Source organism: Egretta garzetta, unplaced genomic scaffold (genome assembly GCF_000687185.1).
Source record: "Egretta garzetta isolate BGI_Z169 unplaced genomic scaffold, ASM68718v1 scaffold258, whole genome shotgun sequence".
NCBI classification, from domain to species: Eukaryota; Metazoa; Chordata; class Aves; order Pelecaniformes; family Ardeidae; genus Egretta; species Egretta garzetta.
The window spans coordinates 476,500-488,076 of record NW_009260413.1 but is presented as its reverse complement, the minus strand read 5'-3'; the positions used below and the strand labels follow the sequence as shown (position 1 = coordinate 488,076).

Here is an 11,577-nt window from a genome sequence, read left to right as displayed (position 1 = left end):
TCTTGAGTGCCATCACACAGCACGTCTAGGATAACCAGAAGATCAGGCCCAGTCAACATGGGTTTATGAAAGCCAGATCCTGCTTGACTAACCTGATCTCCTTCTGTGGCCAAGTGACCCACTTAGTGGATGATGGATCGATGGGTGGAGGCCAACTGTATGAGATTCAATAAGGCCAAGTGCTGGGTCCCGCACTTGGGTCACAACAACCCCATGCAACGCTACAGGCTTAGGGATAAGTGGCTGGAAAGCTGCCTGGCAGAGAGGGATCTGGGGGTGCTGGTCAATAACCGACTGAATATGAGCCAGCAGTGTGCCCAGGTGGCCAAGAGGGCCAATGGCATCCTGGCTTGTATCAGGAATAGTGTGACCAGCAGGACCAGGGAAGTCATCCTCCCCCAGTACTTGGCACTGGTGAGGCCGCAGCTCGAATCCTGTGTTCAGTTTTGGGCCCTTCACTACTGGAAGGATGTTGCCTTGCTGGAACATGTCCAGAAGAGAGCAAGGAAGCTGATGAAGGGTCTGGAGCACAAGGCTGATGGGGAGCAGCTGAGGGAGCTGGGGGTGTTCAGCCTGGAGAAGAGGAGGCTGAGGGGAGACCTTGTTGCCTTCTACAACTGCCTGACAGGAGGGTGAAGCGAGGTGGGGATCGGTCTCTTCTCCCAAATAACAAGTGATAGGACGAGGGGAAATGGCCTCAAGTCATGCCAGGGCAGGTTTAGGTTGAACATTAGGAAAAGTTTCTTCACTGAAGGGGCTATCAGGCACTGGAATGGGCGAGTCCCCATCCCTGGGGGTATTTAAAAGATGGGTAGATGAGGTGCTTAGGGACATGGTTTAGTAGTGGACAGGTATGGTTGGACTGGATGATCTTAAAGGTCTTTTCCAACCAAATGATTCTATGATTCTATCAATTCTTTTTATTGATCAGAAGTGGTTTGTTTTCATTGTGCAGTTTGTTACAGATTTTTAACATTTACCAAGGATTGTCTTTGAGACTTCAAAAAATGTTTTCAAAAAGAAAAAGAAAATGGACAAGGGGAATCTCTCAAATGGTACTGATGTTAACTTTTCATGCCTAAAGGTCAGTATTTCTCAGTGTTCTTTCACACAGTGAAGGATTTGTAGTGATTTTGGGGGTGTAAAATGTAGCAGTGCAGTGATTTGGTGGCATTTTGGTTTAGTAGCGTATGCTCTTTGAATTAGACTAAACCGACATTTCTTCTCAACCTCATGAAAGCACTCCATCACAGAAGAATGTTCTGGTAGCACTTGACAGCAGCTAGGAGTGCTCACATGCAGGCTAAGAATGATGAATGCTGCTATGCAAAGGTCATTTGTATGGAGTTCTTCACTGTCATCCTTGCTAACCCTCTATTTCCACACAATTAATTAAACAAAACACAAACCAAAGAAACTTATCGGGGGAGTAGAAGTATTTCCTTCCCCTCACCCCCCCCCCCCATGTATCCTCCATTCAAAACTGATAACCCCCCTCAGCAAGGAGCATCTGGCATTTGCTCAAAGATTAAACACTTTTCCTAGCCCGTACCAAAGCATATGCTGTTGCCCTAGCTGAATGTAATTACGTTTCAATCACAAGCCTGTACTGGGTCGATTTTATTTTGTTCTCAAATATATGGGCAGGATAGAGGTTCAAGCATGACCACTAGGTCTTCTAAGCTGAAGCGGTTTATCCAGCCACCTACTCCGAGATAGCGCCACTCATCCCCCCAGCTTGCCAAGGTTTTCAGAGCCACTGCTGAAACTGCTCTTTTTCTTCACAGTTTTCTGCCTTTTCTCCCCCAAATTCTACACCTTGATAATCCAAATTGTATTTAAATTCTTTAGCAAGCACATGATTAATTAAAATAAGGGTTGATGGGACTTCATGGTAGATTTTTTTAATAGGTGCAAACAGTTTTCCATCTCAAGCTTGAATGCAAAAATTGTGTGACTTGCTAGGCCTGGTTGCTGTAGGTAGGATATAGGTCCTTCTTCCCTGCTGTTGCTGTAATACTCTTCCTTCTTGGTGGCGTACCAAATGTGCTCTGCAGGACAGAAAATTTCAGTCTTTGTTATCAGTTGGCCCTCTTTGAATGATTAAAATGCCAAATCCTGGAGACAAATGGATTTGCTTCTAGTCTGTTCTTTTTTTTTTTTTTTTAGACTGATTGCTCTAATAACAGAAAGAAAGCTAATTAAAAACAAAGCTAACAGCATGCCATTGTTTCTGTTGTGAGGTCAGGCATCAATCCTCAAAGACAGGTGAAATTCAACTTGAGGGTTCTACATGACCAGAATTTGGACTGGCAGCCAAAGTAACGTGTTTTTCATAAAGTGAGACCAAACACAAACATAAACCCAGAACTGCTATATATCATATCCCTTCTCCTAAAATAGGATTTGTGTTTGTGTAATGAGCCTTCAATTATTATCTTCACAGAGTCAGTTTTGTTATTGGTGATGCTTTCTATCCCCAGGGAGAAAATCCAGCCACTGAAGAAAATGGGAATTTTGCTTTGGGTTTTTGTGAAAGGTTTTTGCTCATGTTGATTTAGAGTAGAAGTTGTAACTTCTGAAAGGAAGTTGTTCTTGTAACTCAGCGAGATGCATTTTAAGAGTTGAGGTGTTCTCATTGATACTGGGGTAGCAGAAGACTTTTTTTACTGCTCTCATCTTTAGTCCTATTTTCACTTCAGTAAAGAAGTCAGTGTCAAGAGTGTCTAATTATATATACCTACCTTTTTTTCCTTATAGCTTGGTTATGCTCTTAAAACAAGTGAGCTGAATCATCACATTTTATGGTTTAATACAATTAAGGGGAAAAGGGGGGAACTGATCTATAAGTCTACATGTTCTGTATAATTTAGAAGGTTATCATTTCAAGCAAACCAATCAATATTCCCATCCTTATTCTTCTTTTTATTTTTCCTAGTGAACATTATGTTATAGAGGTCCAGCTTCCAGCAAAGATGTTTGAGTTGCTGCCACAAGAGATTAAAGAAGGAAAGCTACTTCGCATGTATCCAGTACTCTTTAATGTTGGAATCAATGAACAGCAAACACTTGCAGAGAGGTAAGAAAAAATCGTGTTTAATTTTCTGTCCAAATATGCGGTGCTAGTACATGATACCTGTCAGGATTAAAAATAAGTCTTTTTTGTTATTTGCTCTTGGACCATCTCACATTAACTCAGTGTGTATTTTAAAATATATTAAAGGAAATAAGCACAAGCTATAAAGCAATGCAAAATAATGAAAAAGTCCAGGTGAAGATATGACCATATGCGGGACTTTATTTAACACAGCGAACACCAAGTTTCCTTTGGATACAGATGTAAAATGGATTTCTATTTCACAGATACAGAAGTTTGTCTGTATACAGTACTTTGGCCTTCTCAAACATGAGTTTGAAAATTTGAAATTATTATTATCTTAAAGGTGGGGTTGAAGATGCTGGACAAGTCATAAGCTAGAAAGAGATCATTTTTCTCAGCTTTTCAGGGCTTTTTTTCTAGGATTGAGGAGTGGTAGTTAATAATAGGGAATGCATTAGTAACATGCTTGTAGAAACATGAATGCTAATGTTAAAGTTCCGATGTGTTAACACTACTCCTGAAAAGATTGCTGGAAACTAACTAATAGTCAAAGTTTCACCAACCTATTAATTCTCCCTTCCAAGAGAAGCGTATCTGTTGGTCGTGTTAAATTACCAAGTTTGTGCAATGCTAGAACTGTAAGGTAGACATCAACAATGAGACAGCTACTTTTTTCTTTTTTTTTTACTGGTTGTATTAACAGAACAACCAAGAGATCTAATATATATCTTTAGATTGCGTTCACTACAAACTCAAAAGCAAAGGTGTAGCTGGGGAAATAGAGGGAGACGGTGAAAAACCATTAACCCGGACAATGGGCAAGAAGTTAAGCGCAACAGGAATTTCACATCCTGTTCCTTGTAGCCAGCAGAGTAAAAGGAGCCTTTTAAAGAAGACTTCTAAGGAATGCCATCAGGTAGCTTTGTGGATGTTTATGGGAGACTCCTTCGAGTTGTGGGTGGTGACGTGTGAGAAAATTAAGGTAGAAAATTGAAATAGGAGATGTAGGCTGAATCAGAAGACAGTAGAAACTGGCATTTTACTAGTGAGAGAGTTGAATAGTTGGTTAGAGAACTCAAAACATTCTTGAAAATGAAAATGGCTTATTCTTGATGCCATAAAAAAGCAAAAAGTGATGCTATGAGAGGAGTGACATGGCCAAAGTGACAGCATACAAAACCAAGAAAATCAGTCATGACAATTGTGACTAGGACAGGTCACGTTCTTCCAAAATCAGAGAAAAGGAGTATGTAGTAACCAAGAAACCTCATTTGTGAGAGGTTGCATGGATGGGAAAGCGGGAAGGACTATATGTTCCAAATGCCCTGAAGAATGATTTGACAAGATTTAGAAAAAGCCTGGATATATGGGGACTTGTAGAGGAGTTGGTGTGAAAAGGTGTCTGGCTTGCAGGTGGAGTGGAAGGAAGAATGGTAGCATTGTTCACAGTGGTGATTTTACATTGTGCACAAAGAAAGCCATGAATGAAAAAATAATATATGTATATCTATAAATAAAGCTATGTATTAATATCTATATCTGTCAAGCAAATAAAATCGGGTTAGTCTATGCAGAAACAGCTTGTCCACGTGCACTTACAGGTGTAAGCATTAGACTTAATTCAAAATATTGCTTAACTCCTAAAGCTGCACAGCTGTCTTTGAGATTGGAAACACTGCACATGCACATTTTTTGTGGGAAAGTGAATATGAGAATAGACATAAGGTTTTGTGATAAATTTCTAGACAGTGTTACTTTGTTAGACGCAAACATCTCTTGTTTCAGTAAAGCACAGCTGAGAATATATCTGATTTAAAAGAAATACTCTCATGTGATCATGCAGCAGTGGCTACTGAGGAAGTAGCAGCCTTTTCCCTCTTTGGCCCTTTTAAATATTTGATTCCCTTCTGCATGATGTGGCAGTACATTTAGTGTCTTCCGATTTGTGTCCCCTTTTGTCTGCCTGAATTTCTCACTTAACCTGTCCATGCCTCTCTTTCTGTATTTCTCCATTTCCTTTTCTGTCATCTTTTTCTTCGTTTCAAGGCTATTCTAAAGATGAGTTGCAAAACCTTGGCCCTAACTGCCTAAGGGATGTTCCTGGCTTTACATTCATTCATATCTCTCATAGTAGAGGTACCAGGAGAGGGGTTTTGTTGGGGTTTCTTAGTCTATGGGAAACTTGGCTGTTGTAGAAATTTTGGTCTCAGAGAGAAAGATATTTGCCAATATAGTTATAGTCAACTCACGGATAAGTGTAATGAAATCTTGATGTTGTCTGGGTGTGCTGTGAGGTGCAGGATAATGAGGATTTGGGTGATGTGCTCCCAGCAGACATGACTGCTGCAAGAAACCCCGAAACGTACTCCTGAGCCAGCTGCAGCACTGTAGAGCAACCACTGCAGTCTGTGTGCTGCAGCAAACTTAAATGCAGACTGCTGAAGTCAGCTGGCCTGTGGGTTGCAAGCCTGCGAAGCTTAATGGTGAAATCTCTGCTCAACAGCAGGGAAATGGTTCTCTCATTAGTTTCAGATACCAGAAACCAGTTCAGAAACCAAGGTAACTACAAGCTCAGGAGCAGTGTAGGGCAGAAAGGGCCCAGAGGAGTAATCAGTTTGACTATTTATAGCAAATATTCTCAGATCAGAGCAGAAATTAGTTCTTCATAAGGTTTGCCACCTGACACTTGCATCTCTTCCATCTTGTGTGTCTTCAATATTGTCCAGCTCTGGTAGAAATTAATATACCTAAGCAACAGCAGCAGTAAGAGATATAGGAGTTGGTGTTCTCTGCTTTTGGTGACATTTGAAATTCGCAGAGAGAGCCCTTGCATTTATTCAGGATAAATGAAGGGGAAAAGAATATGTGATTTAGTGAATGTCTGTCTGTAAATGGGTTACTTTGTCCATATGTTTTTTGAAAGAATTGTCCATGAGTGATGACCTTGTTCCCACATATTAGTTCCAAAGCACGAGAGGTTAGCAACTGTACATTTGACAAAATCTAGTACATTCAACACTAGGGGGGCAAAAAAAGTCAAAGTTATTTCTTTATGCAAAGAAATCATTCTGAAGGCTGATTTAGCTTTGCTTTGGTTTGGGGTTTTTTGGGTTTTGTTTTTTGGCTTTGGTTTTTGTCTGTTTTTTGGGTTTGTTTGGGTTTTTTCATCATTTTACTGTGCTTTTTTATAGGTTTGGAGATACCACTTTGCAGGAAAATATTAACCAGGAAAACTTAGAACTTCTAAAAGAATATTACAAGCTGTTTACAGAAAAAATGCCTCCTGATTGTGAGTACAAAATAATACAATATGCAAATAGCTTTGAAAAGATTTGATCGGTGAACGATTATAAGATAGTAATATTAGTACAATATTAATGTGCAGCTTTTAGATTTAGGCCTCAGTCCTTGTTCCATAAAGTTAAACACTTTGTGCCTATACACAGCCCTGTTGAAGTCAGAAGCGATTGCAGGCCCAAGGCCATAGCAGAAACTACAGGGAGAGTGAAACAGAGTAGCGATCAACTAAACAGCTCTCTTAAATTATTAATACAATATGCTTTTTAATATTTCAAGCAGAGGACAGTCTGTACCTACTATATTTGTACAGAAATTCTCAGTGGGAATTTTCATCAGTTTCAGTCACTCCCTCCATTCTTATTTTGAATATGTATTAAGGTGTGGCAAACCACTGAGAAATCTGCAGATGCAAATCCAAGCAATGAGCTGCATCATAATTTCACTGATATTAATAGCATGATTCCATTAGAATTGGCCCTATATTCCAATTTCATAGACATTTGCTATGTTAAACATTACGATTCTGTTACTGTGATTGTTGAAAGCAAACACTGAAAAGACCATTTGTATCAATCTAATCCTGTTAAAGTAGTCTTAATGCCTAAAGTATATTCCCAAATGTTGCAGATTTTACAGCCTGATTTTAAATAGCTTGGATTTAGGTCTCTGTTCCTTCCCTTTGGGTAAAGGAGGGTATGTGAATCTTCTGAATCTAAAGATCCATCGACCTACAGGACACGTGTGTAACTCCTCATGGTGAATACTGCTGGTTAAAATCCTGTGCAAAGCTTCTGTTCTCTTCCAGAACACCTTGTGTTGATTAATTTTGCAAATTATCCATTACATGTATGTACTTGAAGTTATATCTAATGTGTCACTCTGTGTGTGTACATGTTTATCTTTTGTATCACGATGATTTTCATTTGTTAATAACTTTGACAGAAGTGAAAGCTCTGTTCCTAAACGGTGGGCAGGATGCCCATCCATCCACCCACATCTCTGGTATTTCTAGGATTTCTCCAGAGAAACTCATACAAGAAGTTAGTAATTAATTTAAGGGAATCCTGCCAAGAAAGCATCCTGAAAAACTAACCTCATCTGGGGTTAGGTCTAAGGTAGATCTGCTAGCTCATAAATGGATCTGATTATATAAAAGCAAAAATTTGCATGCAGATAGTATTGGCTGCTTTTCATTAATAGAAACTAACCTTGCACTGTTTTCCTGCAGAACGATTATTAGTGAGCCACACAGTCTTCCTGGACTTCTTCCAGGCTGTGCAGGCTTTTGAGACCTACACTTGTCTAATTCATCATGTCTCTTCTGGTTATTATTACCTTCTTGCCTTTTCTCTACCTCTAAGATCTGCGGCTGTTCTTTATCCCAATTTTTTACAGAACACAAAGCACCTTCTGGTTCCATTGCCCTTCCCAGTAGCTCCCTGCCATTATACGGAATCACTCTTTTGGCTTTGAGGAATGTGTCTTTTAAACCAGCTCCCTGGAAAAAAAGTGACGCTTTCTGAGTTGTTCAGCTGGGGGAGAACTTCAATTCCCCCCCTGTTTTCCCCCACTTCTGTGGTCAAGTACTTAGGAAGATAAACCTCCATCCAGGCTGGCAGGAGCCCTGGTGGTGTAGCCAAGTGAGAGCCATTCAGTATTGATGGCTCCTTGGTGGTTTTGTCATGCCTTTCCAGATAGTTTCCTGTAGTGCCAAATCTATGCCACAAAATAAATGCAGGACCCAGTTCACAAAGCTGTTAGTTACAAATAGTGCTCATAAAGCCAGACAGAATTTGAGGACTCAGAGCCTTGTTGGCCAGGCTGTTGCATCCACCATCCTTGGGGATCCTCACCTGCCTGCTGCTTTATTTGTATATTCCATTTCAAAGAATTCAATTTTCCACTCCCATAAATGTATTGCCACCTTTGCTCTTAGTTTTTCTCTCATCTCTGTAATTCCCATTGTCAATAATATTCTAGCTTTCTCTCTGTGCCCAGTTATTAAGAGTCATCAGCTGCAGGTAACTGCATATGCCAAACACTGACTTTCTGTCTTCTTTTAGATGAATATCTGCTCTGTCACTCTCCTGTTTCTTAATCTTTTGAATTCTATAATAGGAAACTCTGAAAACAATAAATAACAACATGCTCCCAGAAATGCCAACCAGATGTAGTTCTGGTTTAGGCACCACAATAGTACTGCTTTTGTAGAATAGCTAATGATAGTAAGGGTACAAAAATGTATGATTGTTCTTTTGTAGTACGTAATTAAACAAAAAGAATGGCTCAATTGAAACAGCTGAAAGCATAAAATCGGAGAAACCTACATCGCAAGTGATATTCGATGTTGCTGGCTTCCTACCTAAGACCCACAGCAACATCAGTGTTGCAAAGTATTGTCCCATGTGAGAAGAGGGATGCACGCAAGGTTTAGAAACCCCGCAAGCAAGTCAAGATTTTCTTCCATAGCATCATAATGCATATAGCAGTATCTGCATTTTCAACATAAAGTCTGTGAGTCTGTCTGGTACTTCCCGGCTTCTCCCCCTTAATAATCTATGAGAATGATTTGACGGTTTAATACTGCTTTGTGACACAAGGAATTTAAGCAATCGATCACATCCAGTCAAGATGCAGCTCATTTGGCAATATTATAAATTAGGAGAATCTTGCTTTACCTATGATGAAGCCATCTCTTCTGCTCTGAACCAAAGGAAAAATGCTTTGAAGCAATAAAATGTTTACGTAGTGATACATTCTCATAATCTGGCAGCATCTTTTTAGAGTACTCACTGTATGCCTATGTGTTTTAAAGAAACAGATAGAGGATAAGTATAATAGTCTAGCGGGTTGTGATGTATTTTTATATGCTCTGCATTATCTGATTGTATGATCAGGAATTGTAATACACAGATTAAAAAATCCTCATTAAGATTATTACAAAACTACTTTCAATGTACTTTTTCTGCATTTTGTTTTTCTTTTTGGCAGCACAGTATGAGTAAGGCAACTTAGACATTTTTAGAATAGTTCTTTCTGAGTATATTTAAATTACCTCTTCCTATGAATCATGGATAAGGGAAGCTAGAGAATTCATTAGAGATAAAAGGTAAAAGCCTGTTGATAAGAGGGATCATTCCAGCTGTGATCAGGTTAGGAGAGTGGATTTTGACCTGCATTACTGGTTGCCTCGTTTTTGCTCTTTGAATTGAATATAAATCTTACATTTGGGGCTTGGTTTGGTTTTTTTTCTTTTTCCCACTGGATGGAACATCTTACTTCTTGTTGAAAAAATTTATCCATTTATTAATTTGGTCTAATTTCCTTTCAAATGGTTCTGAGCCTTTCTTTGGTGATAATGATTATTAAATTTCTTTTTACTTCACTACCACAAGAAGAAATAATTTTGAAAAACAGTTTTCAGCTGTTTCTACTGATTTTCAAAACTAATGAAGATAAAGATAACATTAGAACAAACCCCTCCTATATGCACACACAAAACAGAAGAACAAATTAAATTGCCTACTCTTGAATTCCCTCTAGACATCTATGACTAATAAAACTTTAGCTCAGGTGCCATACCCAGGACAAGCAGGTAAAATTTTTGAATTTAAGTAAACCTGAAAGTATTTTGTATTTCAAAATTAAAGTCCTATTTAATTTCAGACTGAGAAATATCCTTTGTTAGATTTTTTTGGGGGAGTATTTAGCGCTGTTTAACCCTCCTGTTATATTTAGGAACTAAAGCATAATTTTAAAACAAAAAAAATGAGATGTTCCATTTTGAAAACATAAGCAAAATATTTTGACTTAAAAATTAAAAAAAATCCCATCAAAGCAGTTTTTAATACGTTCAGTTATTTATCTACTCATTTCCATTGAATGTCTGTAATAGTTGATGAACAGAACTACAGCAGAGATTTGAATGTATTCACCATCCATTTATAAGATAAAAATTGAAGACATTTTAATTTTCCATGGTGAAGTTCTTAGGGAGGTCAACACAATACTTAGAAAGAAATAAGGTTCGTTTATTCCCTAAATATTTAGATGGTGCTTTCCATCCTGTGTTTCCAAATAAGGCTGTAAATAATAGACCTGTTGTTAAATGTGGGCATTTGTTAGTCAGCAATCTTATCATCCTTTTATTCCAGGTCTACCACATTTTCAAGAACAAAATGATTTAAAGGGATTGCTAGAAAATCTTCATCAAAATATCCAGGCCAAAAAGAGAAAGAACGTAGAAATCATGTGGCTGGCTGCAACGGTAAGCAATCTTGTTTTAAATACGTTCACACCATGAACTAATTTTCACATGCCTGCTGATGTTGTAAGTGCAATCGATTTTAAGGGTATGATTGGAAAACTCAGTGATTAAAGTAGGTAGATATGCTGAAATGGTGCCCTAACATTTCCATTCTGATGATCTCTCATCCCACTCTCTTCTTCCTACACTTAAATTACAGATAATTTCTTTCCCTCACTTTCTTAACTGGTAGAACTGGCTACAATTCAAAGGGAGGGATCATCTTGGTCACTTTGTTGTCCCCTACATCCTCCAAGGCCCTTTTCTGCGGAGCTTCTCTTCACCAGGCAGTCCGTGGCCTGTGCTGCTGCTGGGGGTTGTTTTGTCCCAGGTGCAGGATTTTTCATTTATCTCAGTGAGTTGTGTAACAGGGTAAAAGAGGCTTGCTTTTTGTTTGTGTGTGTTTTTTCTTTAACTAACTGAGTCTGGTTTTAGGCAGAGGAATCGCTTCATCCCCAGTATGGGCAGAATCAATTTACAGCATAGCTGTAAATGTATCATCTCATATGAGAGAGACAATACAGTATTCAGCTACAGCAGCTAACTTTTTTTTTTTTCTAAATCATATCCATTCTTTGATAATATAAAATTTGGTTATTCAAAATATCTTCCTTTTATTGTTTAGTGTCCATAAGCCTTGAGGTGCAATGCAGGACATGATTACTTGCTCTCACTTTTGTTTAATATTGCTGCACTCAGCTTTGATTTTCTGTAATTAAGGTGCTTATGTTTTATAAATAAGTGTTTAACTGTATCAGTGCAACTTCTAGTCAATCACATTTTATGGGTTTTTTTAGCCAGTGTCACCATGACAGCCACTCCAAGGGGACTGATAGCAACACAAAATAAGCTAGATATGCAAAGGGCAGAT

General features: G+C 38.6%; 1 protein-coding gene across 1 annotated transcript in view; it reads left to right on the top strand.

The window, feature by feature from the left end:
- Positions 1-11,577, top strand: part of INPP4B (inositol polyphosphate-4-phosphatase type II B) — a 213,434-nt gene that overhangs the window by 163,431 nt on the left and 38,426 nt on the right. The window contains 3 exon segments of the mRNA XM_035899207.1: positions 2,939-3,079; positions 6,292-6,389; positions 10,555-10,667. Coding sequence (XP_035755100.1) covers positions 2,939-3,079; positions 6,292-6,389; positions 10,555-10,667 — 352 coding nt within the window.